The sequence below is a fragment of the Plectropomus leopardus genome, chromosome 12, assembly GCF_026936395.1.
Source record: "Plectropomus leopardus strain MGB_pleo_1.0 chromosome 12, ASM2693639v1, whole genome shotgun sequence".
In the NCBI taxonomy this organism is placed as follows: domain Eukaryota; kingdom Metazoa; phylum Chordata; class Actinopteri; order Perciformes; family Serranidae; genus Plectropomus; species Plectropomus leopardus.
In genome coordinates, this window is record NC_142187.1 from 34,554,928 (window position 1) to 34,577,082 (window position 22,155).

At 42.9% G+C, this 22,155-nt stretch overlaps 1 protein-coding gene across 2 annotated transcripts in view; it reads right to left on the reverse strand.

The window, feature by feature from the left end:
* The window catches only part of adcy8 (adenylate cyclase 8 (brain)), a 101,300-nt gene extending 85,418 nt beyond the window's left edge, over window positions 1-15,882 (reverse strand). The window contains exon 1 of one of the 2 annotated variants that reach the window (XM_042497525.2): window positions 13,694-15,882. In XM_042497525.2, coding sequence (XP_042353459.1) covers window positions 13,694-14,599 — 906 coding nt within the window. In that variant the 5' untranslated portion in view covers window positions 14,600-15,882. The remainder of the gene's footprint in view (window positions 1-13,693) is intronic. The other variant, XM_088085924.1, reaches the window with a different exon arrangement.
* Between the last annotated feature and the right edge of the window lie 6,273 nt (window positions 15,883-22,155).

A 22,155-nucleotide genomic window follows, 5' to 3' on the forward strand; every position in this document is an offset into this window, starting at 1 on the left:
GGAGGAATAAACAAGGTGACAGACGGTGGCCAAGGCCGCAATCGCCTCAGCGAAGTTTGTGATGGCGATGAGCCGGATACTAAATCAAGCTCTTGGTTCTGTCTGCCTTTAAACAGACCTGAGCGACCGAAAATGGCCACACTGTGTTTTACTGCTTAATCCATTTTATTCTCTCTCCTTTAATATCTTATAGGCACCAACATAAAACTGAGAGACGGTGTGGACTTGTTTCACATTTTCTCTACTTTTTATTTCCTAATGAAAAAACAGTTCACGCAGCATTTAAATGCTTACACAGAGTTAATATTTATGTTCTCTGGTGTCGCAGAGAGCTCACAGAGAAATCATTAAAGTGATTGTAAGTGTTATTAGGCGACTATTATTAGACTGCAAATCCATCACATGTTGTCAGGGACGCTGTGGGTGCGCCATCGTAACTGCTTAATTATTCTGCTCACACATCGCAGAAGAAAAATCACAAAACTAAATAAACTCTGCATATATGATCCACCACAGAACAACTATAAAACCGCTTTAAAGCAGCTGCTGAGTGTCGACAGAGACACACGTCTGCACCGCCTGCTGCCAGGTCAATAATCAGGTCATAATATGAGCGAATTCTGCAGTGACAATGACGACAGAGAGACCAGTTAAGACGATCCTGTCCTACTACTGAACACAAGTATGTTTTAAAAAGCTCAAGTTTTGGAAAATGATAATGTAAAAGTGCCCCCATGCGGCTACGTGTGCCCGTAGTGGTGGCGCTGGCCTTTATCAGGATCAATTATGAGATCGGGGAAAGATTTCACGATCAGTCGATGGAATTATTATTGGTTTAGCTGTTGAAATTATGCTAAAAATCATGTCTGTTATCATAAAAACCTGCGTTTGGTTCATTTTCTTTCACACCACAAACGAACCACACCAGAGTCCGCTTGGAAGTGGACCGAGACCCACTTTTTCAGGCAGTCTGGATCCGGGTCGTTTGGTCCGCTCCAGGTTTGGACAGCTCTCACACCAGCACAAACAAACCGTCCTAAAGTCAAACCTGAGTTTTTTTAACCAAACCAAACCAGAGGTGTCAAAGCACCCTTAAATGAAATATTTTACCTACAAAATCAATATGTAGTGAAGCCAAGACTCACATAATTTAGCTGCATTTGGAGGAAGCTTTTAAAATATTGCACAATGTTTTAAAAGACACTTTCCTCCGCTCTTGCGCCGCAGCACTCCCCTTCTAAAGCATCTCCACAAAAACAAAAATACAGCTTTAAAAAATGTTTGTGTGGTCACATTTTGATAATGCCTGCTGATTTCTAAATGGATGAAAAATGTTTATTTCCTGCTCGGATTCTGGGGTTCATTCATGACGGACGAATACAAATGAAGGGCGGTAAAAAGCTTTTACGTCTGTGGCAATTTTTGGAAATGCCTTGGAGGTCACGGCGCGGAAATGTCACTGGAAAAACTCTTGCCATTAAAAGCTCAAAAAGCCGCTGCTGCTGACGGCCCTGATCCTTCATTAAATATTAAGAGCGGCTGAGTGCAGTGTCTAGTAACAGCAAGATTGTCCGGGATCAACCGCATGAAACCGGCGAGATAAAGGCGGAGGAGGGAGGTGAAAGAGAGGTGAGGCTGAGGGGGGTGGAAGGAAGGAGAGAGGATGAAGTCACTGATTTGTCCCTCTGTGCCTCGGCGCCTCGTCTCTCGCCTCACTCAGGGATGGTTTTTTTAATCGAGCTGAGTCAGTCTGAAGACGCGCGGCTGCTCGCCGAGGTAAAGAAAGAGGAAAGCTGCAGATGGACGGCAGCGAGACGTCACCTGAATGGTAACTACACTTTAAAGGTCACGAAGACTTCAGGAGACAAAAACTGGTTTCAATTACAAATCTGTGCAAAACTTAAGCAACATTTTCTATAAAAGACAATTGTGAGATGAGTGAAGTTCTGTAACTTCTCCTCTCACGATAACATTTCAAGAAACATGGTGGTGGATGTTCAAACATTAGCAGCTTTATTTCTATAGCAGCCACCGCACTAGCCGTCATTATTTCCAAACTGAGGCCACGTAGGCGTGTTACAGAGCCGTAATGGAAAGGTGAGCCTTTCCAGTCTTTCAGCTCCCAGAAGTCCCTCATACGTGGGAGCGGCCATGATAGTCCACGATTTCACAGAGGAAAAAACTTCTGTATGATCTGCTCAATTTTTGAAGAGTTACAATAACAGCTCTTGTAAGGAGCCAGTTCCCTACAAGAGCCGACACGCACACAGCCATAGTGTCATGTGACCTAGAAAAAACAAAGTGTTTCCATTGCATTTTTGCAAAATATGATTTTTTTTCAGTAGACTGAAATACCACCCCATGCAAGTGTAAAAACCTTTTTGCAATAATGGGAGTTTTTTTCTAAACTGATGTTTATTTAATATTCGCAATTTCAATCTGCACAATTTAAGGGTTAATGGAAACCTGCCTCGTGTCAGGATGAACCCGGCTGCCTGTCATTCACACAGTATTTAGGGTCAAGTAACAAGTGACCACAGGCTGCAAGGAATGCTGCTATAATATAAAAGCCCCACACAGACTCAGTAAAAAGAATAATCACAGATTATTTTGAGCATAAGTATTTTAATTAGCCTTTTTTATACAGAGATGGCACTAAAGAGTCGATACAAGGTCCCTTTACATTTTTGTGATATCTTTGCACTTTTACACAGAAACAAACAATGGCAACATCACACCACTCCAGTGTGTGATACGTGCCAGCATTGTGGATTTAAAAACAGTGTGATGTTTAATGCAACAGCGTCGGCCTCTAGTATGACATAAAACATATGCGTCAGCAGCGCTTTCTAAAGCCGTTTTTTAAAATCGGTTCTGTCCTGCCAGGTTCTCAGCTGACGCTGTCCAGCGGCGTATCATGCCTACACAGAGGTGGCTTTTGGCGTCAGGATCCTACACTGAAAGCACTGAAAAAGCGGCGGTATTTGGCAGCTTCGGAATGAGAACAGGTTGATGCGGACCTTCCAGCTCCTTGAATTACATCGTCAGTAGCTGCATTTCAACCTGTTACAGTCTAGCAGCATGTCATACGGCCACAAAAGGGACCGTCAAGCAGCCTCATGAACTGATGCCACAAGTACACGTATCATACTGCGACACCAAGCGTCGACAGCAGCGAATCATATCGCTGTGAAAGGTGGCTTGTGGCATTAGTGTCTGACGCCAGAACCACTGACAAAACAGAGGTATTTGGCAAGACTTTGTCAAAACGTCACACCCTTCCTGCCTATGGTCCCCTCCTGCCGGCTGTCCCTTTTATACAGACACTGTCTCAGCGCTCTGACTATGTCTCCTGCAGGCTCAGAGGAGAGACAACTCTGTCCTCCAATTCACGATTGTATCTTATATACAAAACAACAAGGCGGCGTAAAGGCGCAATAATCCCGCTTTGAACTAGCAGCATACAAGGGGCTCATGAAATCTTCAAGATTTTGTCCTTGAAATTGTCCTGTCATTTATCTGCACATGCAGACGCAGCCAGGAGAATAACCCCAGAAACACAAATGTTTGTTGTGTATAAGTGTGGTGGTGTTTTATTTAAAGCAGCAGTTGGGGTCTTGATCCGCCACTAGCACTAGTTAAAAAAACAGTCCCCAGGAAATCGAATCAGTTCTCTGTTACAAGAATCTGAAATCGAAAATGTAAATAAAACGAGGCAGACGTCTTTGAATGCCTGCGATCGGGTGGCAGCATCTTGAAAAGAGCAAAAACCTTTTTAAATATTAAAATGCACAAAAAGGTTTTTTTTCAGGGCGCGCTGAGGGCAAGAGATTGCAAATGCATGCTGTCTCCCTCTGAAATCCACACTTGCCCTTCTTTCTTTTTTCCAGCTCTATCTCCTCAGTGCAGCCGGCGCTCCAGGTAAGCTGAGTTTGACCTTGAAAGAGGAAGCGACAGCGAGCTTAAAAAAACGAATAATCAGTGGGTGCAAGGCTCACACTGTGTGTGTGTGTGTGTGTGTGTGTGTGTGTGTGTGTGTGTGTGTGTGAAAATGAGTGTGAACAGAGGGAAGAAGACACAGTGCTATTGACAGTTTTATAATGCTCTTAGCTGCAGTGGAGCGCTCCCCGAACACTAACACACATTATCATACACACACACACACACACACACACACACACACACACACACACACACACACACACACACACACACACACACACACACACACACACACACACACACACACACACACACACACACACACACACACACACACACACACACACATGCCTGCACAGCCCAGAACAACCTAATCTGTTATTTACCAACGCCTCCGTTCATTTAACAGCAAGCAAAAAGGCCAAATGACTTGTGCACAAAGGCAGCCATCGATACGGCGCTGACTGAAGAACCAGAATCAGGTCTATTTGGGGTCTTTTCAGGAGGAGAAAAAAGCAAACAGCAGGTCAATACAAGGTTATTGTTTAGAGAAGATGGGGCGTGATCGTATTGGTGTGAGGGCTTTAATGGAAACTCGGCAGCCAATACCAAAGCCTTCGAAGGCTCGCAGACAAAGGATGTGGGGCCAACAGGGGCACAGAGGGGCTCTAAAGAGACGGAGCCGGATCGATGGAGGCTATTCTGAGTCTAACAGGGAGAATCGGGCTCAGAGAGAGAGAGGAGAGGTGCACGACTCTTAACAGCTTTTACTATTTCTGCTGCAACAGCAAGGGTGGGAAAACATCCAACTTTAGGAGAGTACTACATCCATAAAGGGCACCTATTATGCTTTTGTTTTATTTTCTGTCACATATATAATATCACAAAGTCAAATAGTAAGAGTGGTAAAAAAAGACATAAACACATAAAAGTAATTCCTGTGAGCGAAAACCTCAGGCTTCAGATCTTTCTAAACACTCTTCAGACTTTAGAGACAAATTGCTTATATGGTCATCTGTCCCAGGCATGCTTCTGCGTGGACATTACATACAATCAGGCAGGTTTTCCATTAACCCTCGAAAAACTCTCAAACAATCACAGTAAGGTTTTTATGCTCGCATGAGGTGGGATTTCAGGCAATTTGAAAAAAGCCTTGGTTTGCAAAATTGCAATGGAAACACTTTTTAGTCTTTTCTAGGTCACATGATGCTATAGCTATGTGCTTGTCAGTAGGAACTGGCTCCCTCATGATGCAGCAGGAGCTACAGAGCTGTTATTGCATCACATAACTCTGAGAAAGTTGAGCGGATCACCTGGAAGTTTTGAATCCACAATTCCTCTGTGAAATCGTGGACTATCAGCTCCCAGAAATCCCTCATACGTGGCCGCTCCCACGTATAAGGGGCTCGCATTTTCATCATGGCTCCATAACACGCCTACGTGGCCTTGGATTGGAAATAATGACGGCGAGTGCGGTGTCTGCAATAGAAATAAAGCTGCTAATGTTTTGAACATCCATCGCCATGGTTGATGGGAAATTGCATAACATCACTCAGTGGAAAAGCCGTCATATTGTGTTTCATCGACATTTTGAAAATGTTGCTAAGTTCTGCACAAGGCTGCGTCAATCCCCGTAGACCCCCATGTTAAGATGCCCAACTTTGCAGCAGAAATAAACATGTCAACACCCTTGTGCAATAAACAGTTCTGGTCTCTATAGATAATTTCAACACTCATGACAGTTGCATGAGGGGTGAATTGTTTTTATAACTCACCCGTTTACATTTTATTCAGGCTCAAAGCTATGCATAATTATGGGAGGGGCCAATTGTGTCACAGGTGGGTGCCATCCATTGACAAGTCACTACCACAGTGATAACTTTGGATAAATAGCCATGATGCAACCCCAAATTCACAAAGTACAGCCGTAGCTGTCTCTATTTCAGTGTGTTTTCAGTTCATGAAAGTTAATTGTAATGATTTTGTCGCCGATAAAGTCTTATTCAGTATTTGGTTGCACTCAAATACTCTGTAAGGAGTCAGTATTTAACTTCCATAATGTACAGTGACAGTAAAGGGCAGAGATGTTTGGCTTGATCATAGTTGGCAGTCGCCTTTTCTGGCACATATTCAAGTCTCAAACACTAGTCTGAAATTAGTCACAACTCAGGCTTTGGAGAAAAATATAACCTTACCATAGCACTTTTCTCTTATTATATATATTTTCAACACTAGATATCTTGGACAGATTTCTTGACTAAAGTCTATAATCCTACACAGTGCATAGTGTACGAATGCAACATATGCTCACACAACAGTTTGTATGACATTTAGCATAAATGCACGTAGAAAGGTTTGTATGATATCTAATGGCATTGTCACATCACAGATGTTGTGTAAGGTTATTTACACACGAAGTGATGCAGAGCCTCATTCACCCGCTAACATTAGATTATTACATTCTGTCAATGCAAAGGGTCTGCCTACAATTGGCATTCACACCCTTGTCAAATTACACTGCAGTAGACACGGGTTTTTATCGTCTCCGGCCCCGAATGGCATTGATAGAAATGCAACATCGGAGTGAACACGATTACAGCTCCTTAACAGGCGAGATGCAATAACATGCTGTCACTAATTACTGTCCATCTCCTTCTAAGCAACGCTCAAACATCGATCCAAATGCATCTGCAGCGAGTTTGAAAAGGGGACTCAATAAGTAAGAGACAGATAAAGAGAACAAACCGTTGAAAAGTTTTCAAAGACCTCTCATCCTACTGCTGTCTACTGTTTACCTGTTCTCCTGCCTGTCTGTGATGTCACACAGACACACCAACAAGACAACACACACACACACACACACACATGCCAGCTGACAGAAAAGCAGACTCACTCTCCAGCGGTGAGTTCAGTGGCAGTAGGAGTACAGCCAGATGCTCATATTTAGTGGGTTTACTCGTGTTTAAAAAACTGCGTGCACATGCTAATTTTGTAGGGAAGGGGCATAGGTTCAACTTAAGAAAATAAAATGACATATGTTAGAAAAAGAAATATGGGGACCGTGGTTAAAGAAGAACAAGACTTTTGCTCTTTCTTTTTTACATCAGTTAGTGTTTTGGTCACATGATCACAGCCCTCCATGTTACATAGGTTATATACAAATTGTGATGCATTACATTTCACAGGTATGTGTGCCTGAAAACAGACGGACACAAGTTTACAAGTGAAGTGCCAAACCAGCAATTATTGGCTAGTCTGCAAACCCCTCTGCAAAAAACAAATTCAATATACAGGTCAAAAATTCCAGTCTCAATTTTATATTCCAGTCCATAAGTCAGCGCAAAGCATCTGATTAAATGCACCAGATCACATCCTATTAACACTTCAGCATGGCCTTCAATCAAGTTATAATTGAAATAAATTATTGAAAAAAAACATCTGTTGCATTGGAGTTTCCTTAAATAGTGGCTCAATTCGCTAAAATTAAGAGTTCTGCTTCATAAATATGTCTTTGTGCTGCTCTGCAGGAATATTTTCAATTCCTATTTAACTCTTGTGATTCTGAGACGTTTGGCTAATGAAACTGACGGTGAGTGTCTTCCCCTCCTCGTCCCAGCTCTCTGTGGTTCATATGTATATATTAACCACATCCTTAAGCAAACACAGTTAATAAGAGCAGATTAGCCCTGCTTGAGTCCAGGATGTTTAATTTCACAGCGAGCCCTGTCCTCCAAACCCCAGGAGTGTAGTAAGAGCCGTCCTAATCCTCCCTCCGCCACTGCGTCCGTCCAGATGCATGCACTCGGCCACAATACAGCTCGCATGTCATCACAGCAGACTTAAGACAGAATGTGTAAGGCGCTGATCTCAGAGCACTTTCAGGTCGACTAATACCAACACGCAATGCTAAATTAATCCCCAGTTTCCAGCGAGTTAAAGCTGATAATAATGACACAAACTGAGACTTATCACAGCGAGAGTGGAGGCTAATTAATGGAACCGTCACTAAAATTAAAAAACACTTCTGCATGTTGGTGACTCATGAAAAATTTGCTTTTAAATATTGTATCATAAGAGCCAGGAGCCATCAACCTCAACAAACTGAATTCCTGTTAATGAAAATGTCATCCAAAGACTTTTTAAAATATAAAGTTGCATGTAAATAATAAGAATATCGTAGCTTTGGGTGTTAAACCAACCGCTTCTGCTGCTTTATCCACTATAGGGCTATGTTTTACTGCAGTCGCCAGAATGCTTTTCAACTTTCTTCTTTGCATATTATTGTCAAAAAAGACACCAACTTATTGCTTTTGACTCGAAGTCAATTTCAGGACAAAATGACACTTCCACAATTGATTGCAAACAGCATTTGGACTTTGTTTTGATTATTTTGCTCATTAAAAAATGATCTGTGCTGGGCTGCATTCAAGTTCACTTTATCTTGACTAAAAAAAAGCCCCACATATTACGGCATAGCACAACTGTATACTGGTGATGTTTCATAAAGTGAGACTTTTAGTCATTTCAGTCACTTCAACAAACAAACAGGAGAACAATCAACCACAGCAAATGGAAAAGCTTTTATGGCCTGAAAACAGACTGAGTCACTGTTGTGTTGAATCTATCACTTATCAGAGGTTTTATAGATCTGCAAAAATCATAAAACATTTGCAGTCATTAACTGCAAAGCAAAGCGTCAGACTCCCGAATCCAGCAGCCTCGACCTCTGACCTTCCTCTGAGAGGCTCGCTGGGTCTTTGGCTGCGAGCGGAGCGACACAGCTGAACCACACAAGGGGAAGCTGGGAAATCCCCCCTGAGCTACACAACAACAGACACGCAGCGCAGCGTACAGTCAGCTGCAGCACATCTACAGTCATCTATACGGCTACGCAGAGGGTCAGCTGAGACTTAGGAGTGAGGCATGATGGGATTCAGTGTGACAGCGGTAGGAGGACGAGGCTCTGTTCATCCAGCCCTCAGATCAGGCAGCATGAGTCGCACTGAGCACGCTCATTGTCTTTTCACTGTGTTTAAGCTGCAGTACTTGAGGTTTCTGGAGTATTTTTGGAGTTTCTTGCATGCGTGAACATGCATGACTGTGAGCTGCATCAACAGGCGCACTGAAAATAAGGCATGACTCAAAACTTCTGTGTGGACTGCCTCGTGTCCCGGGTTTGTAGAGGACAACAGCGAGATTTGGTCTGTTTAAAATGTTACTCAATAAAAGACAATGTGTGCAATTGCCACTATCTGTAAATGTGAATAAGTAAATACAGGATGAAACAAACTGAGACCAATCAGGGTTTACCACTCATCTTTGTGACGGCCCGCCACGATTAAAACATCTGCCTACACGTTGATTTGTTATTTTTATAGCTGAACTGTTTATCTGTAGTGCTGTTGGAATACACATACCAACACATTCTCATCTCAAGTCGTCACATGTTGCCACCTTGTCAGTGGTCTTCCACGTCTACATATTACGCACTAGGTATCCTCCTGCGTCTGCTGTTGCCGTTCCAGGAAGCCACAAAAAACGCCAGGGTGTCAACAAAAATACGTGGTTATGTTTAGACAACAAAAGCACATGGCAACCAACTCCAGGAGGTCAACAAAAGCACATGGTTGCAATTTCTCTACAAAAGCACGAGGGGTTAAGTTTAAGAAAAAACATCACGGTTTGGCTCTACATTCATACATGAAGCCAACAGTGGGCTCCAGGTGTTGAACACGTCCACCACTCTTCCCGCCCGCCCTATAGGGACCTTCAGACTCCTTTTAATACATCGTTACCAGCAGCATTACAACCTGATGTCATCCAGCGGCATATCATACAGCCGCAACGGGTTCCATCTGGCAGCGTTATCAATTGCCGCCGCCTTTCGGCATATCATCACCTGCATCTGGTGCGATTCACCCAACCAGTGACATATCATGGCGCTGCAAACAGTTGTGTCCGGCCACATTATAAACTGACCCGTTATTAACAGTTTACCAGGTAGCTTTTTGCGTTGGTATCTTACACCAAAATCACTGACAAAGTGGCAGTATTTGACAATTTCCCTGAATTCCCTGTATAAACCATTCGGTTATATACTGCACCACACTCTCAATTTTTTTAAAACTGACAAAAATTTTCATACTTTATAAGAATCAGCGAGAACCTTCAGTCTCGTTAAGTACTCAGGCCAGATGTGCACTGTGACTTGTTGCTTTGTTATATGTCATGTTTCTGTTCTGTCTAGATTTGTTTCCAGTAAACCCTCAAACTGCAGCCTGTGAGTGTCCTCTGTGTTATGATGCAAACTCGACTCTAAGTGATCCTCAGGATGCCTGACATGTTGTCATCTCTGCTCCTCTCACAGCATTAACAACACGAGCCAATGAGCAAGCTGACGGGGAAACACATTTCATAGCTAACTGCTGATGTGGACAGTTTAATGTAGACATACAGAAAGGCGATCTGCGCCGCACTTGAGACTATTTGACAGAAAATAAATGCAGAGTTAAAAGTTAAACACATCTGAAGGCTTCATTGGGCTTTTCTTCACGCACTGAAAACACTCAATGGCTTCTGAATTTGTTAAGTAATCCACTTCAGGTGAGTTTTCAATCAAAGCACACACGTACACGCCTTATCTGCTACACAATGACGGTTTCTGCTTCTCTGCAGTTTGTCCTTGAACTATTCACCACTGAACAAATAAAGAGAAGGCTCATTTTAAACTGTTAAACCAACAATGCTCCAAAACCACAGATGTAAATGACAACTTCTAAATAACAACCTGCAGCCGTCTGTTCACATTCAGGCCAACAGGCTCCATTAAAACCAGTCACGACAAATGATGCAAACTTTCAATAGGAATAAATGAGCTTCTGAGTGATAAATAATTACGTTGTTAACTTGGTGTGCACGCCTGTGGTTTCATTATTGCTTCAAAAACACTTTTAGTCATGACAGCAAACAGATACTACTAAACATTTTAACAGCACAATCTGTCAAGTGTGCAGCCACATGGTCCAATAAAAAATGCATTTTTGTTGACTTACAGCTTGCACAGTCATCACCTGCAGCATGATATTCCATGTGACACATGTGCACCACCACTTACGAGATACACATTAGGAGGATTATGAGGAAGAAGGCTTTTCTCACAGCTCAAGTTTCCCCCAAAATAAACTGCAAACTAGAAATACCACCACATGCTTGTATGCCTCCGCACACCAGTAAAGTTGCAGTTAACATTTACATTCATGGTCTGTGAAATCATGGACGCCACACACACATTTTTCATACGTACATACAGACGAATGGACGGACAAGCAAGAAAACAAAACACTGCTGTCGCCAGCAAAGAGGCATAGAACGCTTTCAGATGTGCAGGCAAGTAAAATAAACCCCATAAAAGCCCAGATTTACAGTTTAAAATGCTCTTATTTGCTTCCACGAATCAACCACAGACACAGACCGCATTATTCTGTAGGTTTTAAATGCACTGCACAAACTGTATATCTGATGTTTCAGACACAGACTGAATAAATAAAAAATAAATAAGAATCCAGGGAAGTGGAAACTAAGAACCAAGGAAAGAACATGAAGTTAAAGCTGAAAAACAGCAGTTTAACCTCAGTGTCACCAGATATTAATTCTAAATCCAACATACCAGAAGTCAGAGCTCAAATACTGCATCATATACTGCGTATATCTATAATATGTATATTGATGTTTATATTGAAAAGACTGGAGAAGATGCATTCAGGTTATGTGACAGCAGGTTTATGATAATAATATTCACCAGTAGGGGGTGCTGAACTTATTCGGAGCTGCAGTGCATTTCAGATCTCTGTGTGTGTGTGTGTGTGTGTGTGTGTGTGTGTGTGTGTGTGTGTGTGTGTGTGTGTGTGTGTGTGTGTGTGTGTGTGTGTGTGTGTGTAGGACAGCTCCCGGTGCTGAAACCGCAGCATTCAGACGAGGCTGATGTCACACAGAAACATCATTATTTCTGCTTTAGTAAAGCTGAAAATTTTCACAAAACAAATTCAAGATCTCACACATCGGAAAGTCACAGACACAAACGACCCAGGTAATACAACAAATTAACACCTGTTCACACACAGCCAAGTGCAGTTTCATCGACAAGCAAACGCTGGTGTAATCTGCTGCACAGTTTGTAGTTTTGTGATCAGAATATGAAGCGAGGGATGAAAATCAACCAGTTTTCCTTCACGCAGCTTAGCGTTTCAGTAAACACCAACATCCCATCAGGCATCAGTCAGCACGCTGCACACAACAAGCCAACAAGTCTGTAGGTTTCTGCAGGGAGGCGCAGAGGAGCCGAAACAAACAGAGGAGTAAAGAGATGCAGGAGAAGGAGGAAAGAAAGATGAACAGGAGGTCAATAATGATTGAAGCTGAGGATGGAAAAGAAGAAAATTGGAAGATAAAGAAAAAGGAGGAGAGGAGAAGGATGGAAGGAAGAAGAAGATGGAGAAAGTGGACAAAAGGAGGGGAGGATTAGGGGGAGGCCAGGGGAGATGAAGGAGGGAGAAGAGGAAGAAAGTAGAGGAGGAGAGGAGAGCAAATTAGGGGGGGAATAAGGGGGAGATAGAGGAGGGGAAGATGGAAAACAGGAGGTTGATAAAGGAGAAGAGGAGAGGGGGAGTAAAGAGGAAGATAAGAAATGAGATAAAGAGGAGAGGAGGATTAGTGATGGATGCAGGGAGGAGGAAAAGTAAAGAAAGGAGGAGGTCAATAAAGGACAGGCTGAGGAGGAGAGGAGGATGAGAGGAGGCAGGGATGACTAGTAAAAAAGAAGAGGAGGAGAGAGAAGTGTAGATGAAGATGAAAAGAAGAGAACACAAAAAGGAGTCAAGGAGAAGACGCTAATGGAGCAACAGTGGAGGATTAGGAGGAGGTGGTAGAAAATAAAGGAGGAAGAGGGTGTAAGAAGAGATGGAAAATAAAGGAGAAGAAGAAAAGGAGAAAAGAGGAAGATGGGAAGTGAGATAAGGAGGAGAAGAGGAGGATTAGGGAGTGCTAAAGAGAGGAAGGAAAGTAAATAGAGAAGGAGGTCAATAAAGGAGAAGAGGGGGGGAGAGAGGAGGCAGGGATGAATGGAGGAGGAAAGAGGGGAGTCGGGGGGGCAGAAAAAAGGAGGCAAGGAGATGAGCAACAAAGAGGAGGGAAAGATGGAAAAGAGGAGGATCGGCAGGAGGTGGTAGACCAGGGATACTCAGCCTGCTTTGTTTGAGGGGGCAGTCACAGCAGCCCCATGTTTCAAGGATTTTAGGATATTTCCAGGATTTGAAGACGTTTCCAGGAATTCAGGAAGTTTCTACAGCTAGGTACATTTCAAGGATTTTAGGGAATTTCTGGAATTTAAGCAATGTTTTACAATTTTAAGACATTTCAAGGATGTTAGGATGTTTACAGAACTTTTAGACATTTCAAATATTTATAGAGTTAAGTATGTTTCAAGGATTTCAAGACGTTTCTAGGATTTTAGGATGTTTCCAGGATTTTAACACATTTACAAGATTTTACAAGGTTTGTGGGATTCTGGGACATTTCTTGGATTTTAGGGAGTTTCTAAGATTTTAGGGCATTTCACGCTGAATATGACTATAGTAGAAGTCAAAAGAAGAGAAGGTCAATAAAGGAGGAAAAGAAGGGGGGAGGGGGGAGTTTAAAAGTAAATAGGGAAGGATGACAATGATGGAGAAGAAGAGGAGGACAGGTGTGGACTCACCTGGTTGGTAGAGAGCTGTGCATTCTGGGAGATGAGCAGCTGGACCAGGATGTGGAGCCCCGAGGTGAACAGGCCGGCCAGGATGGCCCAGGTGAGCGGCAGCGGCAGCATGCTGTAGGTGGCGAACAGGGTGAAGAGCACGTACCCGACCCCGTCCCCCAGCAGCCCGTAGCCCAGTCCGGCCGCCAGGATCTGCGTGGCCATGGCCACCCAGGTGACCACGCCGCTGTACTGCAGGTAGCTGTGCGACGTGGTGTCCTTCCGCACCACCACTAAGGCACAAATGACGACCTCGATGCCCGTGAAGAAGCCCAGCAGCGTCCCTTTGATCGGGTCCATGGGGGAGGAGGCCAGCGTGAGGTGCAGCACCAGCAGGGTGAGCTTGGTCATCACGTCCAGGATGTTCATCACCACCACGGACTTGCGCCTCTGGCCCAGGAAGTAGCGCTGGTAGAGCCGCTCCAGGTCTCGGGACTTGAAGGCGTTGCGCAGCGTGGGGAAGATGACGCCCCGGTACGTGTAGCCCCAGTTCAGGAAAAAGTCTGAGTTGCTGGGCGCGCAGTCGATCTGCAGGAAGCCCAGGTCGCTGCTCGCGCGCTCCGGGAACACCTTGGTCCCGCCGTTGTTGTGCCGGTCTCCCACCGACGTCCGCCCCGCCGACTGCTTCCGCGCATCCTGGCTCGGGTCGTAGGGCTCGTCCGGCCTGATGCCCTTCACCCCGCCGCCTCCGCCGCCCTGCTCGTGAATGAAGCGCTGCTCGGTGATGTGCCGCACCGCGTTCTGCCACAGCAGCCGTTTGGGTCGCGCGCTGCCGCTGCTGTTGCTGTTGTTGCTGCTGCTCGGGGTCTTGTTGATTGTGTACAGCTCCTCGCTCGCGCTGGAGCACCGGACCTCGGACAGCTCCATCACTGCCGCCGCGTGCTGCCGCTGTTATTGTCCTCCTTTTCGGTTGTGTGGGTTAAAATGATCCCTCCCTTCCTTCCCGGTTGTGAGGGCGCTCAACGATTTTGGGGAGACGATGTCCTCTCGTGCGCATTGAACCGGGGGTGCGTGCTTGTCTCTCGGGTTGCGGCGAGCACGGCACGGGGTAGAGCGCGGTTGGAGGTCATCGTCACGCGATTCCACTGAAGAAACAGCATGTAAATCCGACTCGAGTGGCAAAGCATCCCTCGGATTAACCGCGTCTCATCATCATCATCATCACCGCCGTGCACCGTGACTCCGAGCTGAAAATCACCGGGTGTTGTGTCCAAGCGGCAGCTCGAGCCACCGTGCGCCGACCGTCCGCACCATCAGGGTGCCGCGGCGCCACGGAGAGCCAAAAAACAAGGCGCGAGGGGTGCACGCGATGTCAGTCAGCAGCTTTCGGTAATGGCAGAAAAATGTGATGTTTAAATACAACCCCAAATGGCACGCGCGTCGTTGGCACAGCTGGTTTACTTTGCCATTCTTTTCCAATTTGCGCGTGCAGCCGAGGAGCGAAAAAAAAATCACGTTAATTCCTGTTTTCTGCAACGTTCACAGAAGACAAAAAGACAAATCCGGTGACAGCGGACAGAAAATGCCAAAAAATGAAAAATAAAAATCCGTTGATAAAATCCGTGTCTTTAAACGAGGTCGCGAGCCAGACGAAATTTAAAATAGTCAACTTGTTGTTGCTCAAGAGGCTCGCGAACAGGATCAGAGTCGAGTGCGCGAGCTCCGCAGCGCGGATCAACCCTCCTTCTTGTGCCTCTCCATCGACACGAGGGGCTCGCGCTTGAATGCAACACCTGGTTGAGGTGGGGGGAGGAGATGGGGGAAGACACAACCCTCCTGCACAATCAACTGCGCGAGGAAAGGCGGCTCCAAGTGCCCAAAAAATAACGTCCTATATGTCCCCGTGCTGCGCGCGAGGATGAGAACGGAGCCTCATCTCCCCGCGTGCGTCCTCACGGTTTCCCCCTCTTCTTCTTCTTCGTCCCCTCGTCTTCCTCCTCGGTGTTTAAAAGGGCGTGCAGCAGCGCGTGGAGTTGATGTGCAGAGAGCGCGAGGCTGGTCAGCGAGAGGCACCGCGGAGAGCGCGAGTCAGCTGGGCTCCGGTTTGACGTCACAGTCACCTCTGTGTGTGTGTGTGTGTGTGTGTGTGTGTGTGTGTGTGTGTGTGTGTGTGTGTGTGTGTGTGTGTGTGTGTGTGTGTGTGTGTGTGTGTGTTTGACGTTTTAACCGTCTTTCTGATCCCACTCGCTTCTTCTTCTCCTTTATCCCAAGTTTGCCAGTGTTCCCACGGTCCTTGAAAACCTGGAATAATCATGAAATCCACAATCTCATCTTTCAGTACTGAAATACTCATGAAATTAAGAAAAAATTCCAAAAAATTGGAAAAGTCATGGCATTTTGCTGACATTGTTGCAGTACTCTTCTGTATAATGTAACGTAATGTAGCAAATGTAACCAGCTTTAAAGGAATAGTTCACTCAGAGATTAAGATTTAGTTGTTATATACCTCATGTCTACCTCATGTATATATACCCTCATGTCAGTGGGAGGTCATTTTAAGTTTTATAGTCCACAAACACTGCCAGAGATTCACAGGGAAAAGGCATTGCAAGAAAATGCCTGACCAGGATTCGGTGACCAGGATTCAAACATTATTAAAAAAGTCATAATAAAACCACAAAAACGCTCCAGACTGCGCATGCAAAGTAATCCAAGTGATATGAAGCCCCAATGTACTTTTAAAAATCATCACTGACGTCATGTTTTTAGCCTTGTAGCTCCTGGTGTGGGAGTCATGTTCACATGCACACGCTCGGGCAACAACAACGAGAGCGTGCTGTATCTGCACGCCAGTATTTACATGCTTTATTAGTGTTAGTAGCTTTTCGAAGTCCAGATCAGCCACGTTTTCTCCTAGTGTAGGAGCTACACAATATCCCAATTAAATTCTGTCCCGGAGAACAGCAAAAAGTTAAAATCTTTGACTTTGGCCGCCAATGACGTCTGCCATTGGCAGCATTCTCTGCCGGCTTCGGCTAATTTTACCGTCCTGCTGTTGTTCACTAAAATGAGGTACGGTTTGCTGTCTGCCAGATTCCATGTGAACGCAGCATTATGGCAAATACGACCCCAAATGACCACACCTCTATATGATTAGACTACCAAAACACACAAGTGTGATTAAAGCTAATAAGTGACCTTTTGACCTTGACCTATATCCAGGTAATGTGATCCTGCCTTCACGTGCTCCTGGGAAATACCGTATTTACAGTATTTATGAGTTACGAGCACAAAGTCAGAATTACAAGTGGGAAATTAGGGGATTTCAATGATACCCGAGTTGCCAAGTTTTGATGTTTCTTTCTCTGATTGTTTGCTTAGAAAGTAAGCAAAACATGACAACTGTCAAAAAACTGACAAAAAAATATTATATATTTCGTTATTTTGTTCCTAGTAGCTATAATGTGGTTTTAGTAGTTTCACATCTGCATATATCAACTGCAGAAAGCAAACATTTAACTATTAAGGACGCCAGGCGAGTACAACATTGATAACAACGTTATTTTATAACACGAGTCGCCAACTTGACGTCGTACATGCATAAACATGACGGGCAAAATTCAATGTTTGGTCAATGGTAAGAGACTTTTTTATTAACTTGGGTATTAAATATAATTTTTGTTCACATGTAAGAGAGTAATATGGTATTAATGTTGACTGCTGTCCACATGACCTTGATTAAATATAAAATAAAATAAAATAAAATTATATATAAAAATATAAATGAACTGGAAACAACTATCAACCTCTTGTGTAAACGCTTTGAAATAAATTAAAATGCAGCCCAGCTTCTTTGTAGCTTCCATGTTGTTCCCACTTTACGACCTCAGAGCACAAAAACACAACAAAGTCGGAAGAACAACTTCCCAATTCGGAAACTATGACTTCCCGACATCACATGAACGCAGCTATAAACAGACGGATTCACGGTTGTGCTGTCCTCACGTTTGAGGACATGCAAAATGTTGGACAAATTTATTTTTAATCACAAAAACAGCTATAAGTATTTGTAAGGTTTAAAACATCATGCCATAGTATTTTATTTTGAATTTATTATCATTAAAACACATTTTTTTTAACAGTTTTCTTAGTCTGGTTGCACCACCAGACATTTTGGGGTTTGATATGCCAAAACATAAAATAACATATTATTTGAATGTACTGACAATGTGTTCAAACTAAACAGGTTTTATATCATAAAGTAATATAAGTCATGAATTAATTAAGTAATTTTAAACGGAGATAATGCAACTGGAAACAAAATATGTCACGTCTCTGACCCAGGTAGCAGGGGGGAAACACTAGCTTAGCTTCATTAAAAGCAAACAAAAAAACATCTTTTAATAATTCAAAAGCAGTGTATTTGTCATCTTATATCTTGCTTATCAAATAAAGATATAATAAAAAGACTTTTCTTTTAGCTGCAGTCAGCATTTAAGCTTCAGTCTCTTTTTTTGAATGTTTTATCCTCTCACAAGAAGCTAATTTAGCGACATTAGCTGTAGCGTTCAGTCAGCTAACAACATGTTGACATGTGACATCTTTTCTTATTTTATAATCAAATATATCTACTGTTTGTGATTCAAATCATGTTTCTCTCCCACTTTTAAGGATTTTAGAGCACCTGAAATGCTGTTAAGTTTGTCTTTCACTCGTGAAGAGGAAGCTAGTTAGCCTAGCTTGCTAACATTAGCACTGATTTTGGTTGGATGTTGCTTTTTTGTGTTTTTAACAGCTGCTCCGGCACATTCAGTAAAAAAAAAAAAAGAGGGTCTGTCCATCATTACACCACAACTTCAGCTTACCTCTACCTGTGCGTGACGGCCGCCTCGCTGTACGGTTACACACGTGTGGCGTCGACACAGACAGCGTTTGTTTCTGCCGGTCAGTCCGGTCTCTCTCTCTGAGGATTTTTACCAAATCTCCCTTTTTTTTACTTCAAAGCTCCTACTGAGGTTTAACAATTAAACTTCAAATGACTGTTGTTATATTTGATGGCATTATCACCCTATAATAATCCTCACACACACACACACATGCAGGCACCTGACCCACTGACTTTGCAATACACACAATGTGTACATAACACTACTAATACACAACTAATATATTTGTCTCAAAGACAAAGTACATTTTACCATTAACCCTTAAAAAACTGAGCAAACTGGCCTGATTTTTCTTTCTAAAAACCTGTGAAGAAGCCAATGAGCAACTTTAGAAATGGCTCCAAAAAAAGTTAAAAGAAAAATACCTTAAAATGAGAAAAAAAAGAAAGAAAAACAAACATGACCTGAATATAGTGTTAAAATTATATTAGATTGAGTAACAGTTTGTTTTTTTGTAACAGAATTTTAAATTAAAAATACATATAAATATAATGTTCTCGCAATTTAACCCTGTTCTTTTAAAGCAAAATTTCTGCTTTTTTTTTCAACTTTTACTTATTTCTTGCAATTTTTGAGACATTTCTTGTCAAGTTCCTCATTGCCCTTTTCCTCATGTTTCCTCCAGAAATCAAACCGATCTGAAGTCTGAAAGGTTCAAACGCTAGTGGAAGACATCTGAACGCAGAACAAGAAAACTGATGCTGATCCATGTTTCAAAGGGTTAAATTTTCCTTCCAACATTACAAATCTTTGCAAATTTTCACCCCTGACCACGGCTGTGTGTTTCCTAGATAATAAATGTGTCTGCTGTGGGCCTTAATATGATTCATAGACAAATTAGCTGCTAGAATAACTTGTGCAAAACTTAAACTGGACAAGAAGAAAGTAAAGAATGATCCACTTCCTGTTCCCGGCAGGTTGTAACCGCCAGCAGGGACGAATGATGAGAATAAAAGCTCCTGCAGTGTTAAAAACCTTCCCGTGTCTTGCTCCATTATTCAAGGTAAGACCTATTTTCGCTCTGCAGCTAGCTGCGGGGCACGGCCCGCGCCAGGACTGCAGCCTTGACACACAGTCAGGTGGCAGCTCGGGGAAAGGACACATCCGTCCTTGCTTCACACGCTCGCTCGCCGCCCTTAAGCTCTGTACATATAAACGGAGGGCGAGCCGTCCCTCACTTCCTGTCATCCCCTCATTGAAACCTCAAATTACGGCGCGGTGGAATTGATGAGCTGTCAGGGGCGACCCCGCGGAGCTGTCAGGGGGCTGACACCCCGAAATGAGCAGGTCCGGGCGAAATGGCAAATGGCTTAATTTCGGAGGAGACTGCGACATTTTGATGGCCAAGGGGGCCGCGTGCACTCATGCACTTCAGATAATGTATGCGGCCTGTCATGTGACTGGGGGAAAGTAAATGAAGGTTTTCACTTTAAAAGGAGACATATCAAATTTAAATTAGCACCTGATTTTCATAATTTAACAAATTAACACAAAGAAATTCAGTCTGCTTCATTGTTTTGGAAGAACTTTTAACTTTTTTTTTGGCATATGGAGAAAAGTGCACTGTCACAACCAATGCTGCTGCTAATCATTAACGTATCCCACACTGCCATCATCAAAAAACAACAAGAAACAAACAAGAACAGCTACTTTGCGTGTCGTATATTAAAAATATATTTGTTTTCCTCATCTGAAAACATAGTGGCATCATGACAAACACCTGCCATTTAACAGGTTCAATTCTGAAAATTAATGAATATTTGATATTTAGGATTAGGACTCTGGTGTGTAAAAAAATTAACTCAATGAAAGTAAAATATAATAGTTGTGCGTAAAAAAATTTAAAGCTTGACTTTGAAAAGCATTTTGTGTTTGGAGCGATATAAGTGTGTGTAATATTAAAGTGGGCCTAAAGGGTTAAATACATTCAGAAATTATAAATGATCTTTTAGACATTTCCATTTTACTTCTTTTGTTTAACAAACCTCTGCTCAGGATTCAAACGGTCAAGAAAGGGGTTTTTTTTGGAGATTCATGTACAAATGCCTGGTTGAGTTCACAAAGCTTCATATCAAGAATCATAAATAAAGACAATTTAATTACATTAAAATATGCAACAATTTACCACAAAAATTGGCTCAGTAATGTAACAGCTATGACAACTCCAATGTCCAATGCACCGCAGAGTCATTGGACTGAGTCAAATCATATTTTGGACACATTAAAAGGAAGACATTATTACATTTTGATAAATATCCACATTATTTCTCCAGACTATTTTATTTATTACAAGATGTCAGAAACTGGAGACGTGTTTGTTGAGTTTTTCTGGCGTGCAGTTTCTGTCCCCGCCACCTTGTCTTTCTGGAGCAGCTCTCCTCCTGCAGCTCAGACTGCAGTCATGTGCAGCTTTACAATTTCAATATTAAGATTTTTTTTCATTTAGGACACCCTTCTTATAAGGACAAATAAAGGGCAATGTGAATAATAGCCGGCTCTCACTCAGTGAGTTTCAGTTTGAGGAAGGATTTCAGTAATTCTCCTTTCCTGGGAATCAGCAGAAAAACAGCTACAGTGGAGACACGGCAGACGAAAAGAGAGTAAAAATAGACTGAATAGCAATGAGGCAACTTTCCTCTCGCCCGGAGCGACGCATGAGTCAAAGTGGGGGTTGCTTCTCCTCATAAGGACCTCTTGCAGCTCCTCAAGGTTTAGCAGGGAATAATTTCACCCGAGCTAATCCGAGTCCAGCAAGCTCTGACGGGCCTTGGCTCTGCTCCTCTCGGATAAGGGAAAGTGGGACAAGACAGTCGCACACAGCGGGGGGAGGATGGAGACTCCACCGTGCACATTTCTCCTCCAATTTTCTCTCCACATTTTGGGCATTTTGGTGAATTAATCTGAATTAATCTCGCTGTAAACAGAGTCCTCCAGGCCAGACAGTGAGGAGAGATCTGTGGTTGTAAAAACATCTCTGGGGAGCTCCTCTTTCAGGATTCACTCTTTAAACCCTGGATCGACTTTAGATTTCTTGTGTAGTGTTCAGACTCAAGCATTTGAAACCTGAAGAAATTGGTTTGATTTCTTTAAAAACAGCTTGGCAAAAAATGTCCTGCACATTACACAAAAAAAAGTTGACAAGCAAATTACCTGAAAACTAACTTTGAAAATTTGAGAATTTTCACAAAATTACCAAAAAAACTGCCCAGAAAATTACATTTATAATTATTATTTATTTAATCACAAAATAGTGCATGTGCAAGACATGTACATAATGTGAATGTCATATTTACAAACAAAACAAAAACAACAAAAAGGGGGAACAGTTAGCCTACATTAAATTTGGCAATAATACTGATTTTTGTCAAAGACAAAAGGGTATATTCTTTCCATGTTTTTGAAAGAAATCCAGCCAGTTTGCTCGGGTTTCAAAGGGTTAATCTAAAGCTTTTTTTGTTTGTGAGTAACTTGAGGGCCCTGCGAGCCTCAGGTTAGATTCCTGATTGCGTTACATCACCGAGAATATTATGTACATTT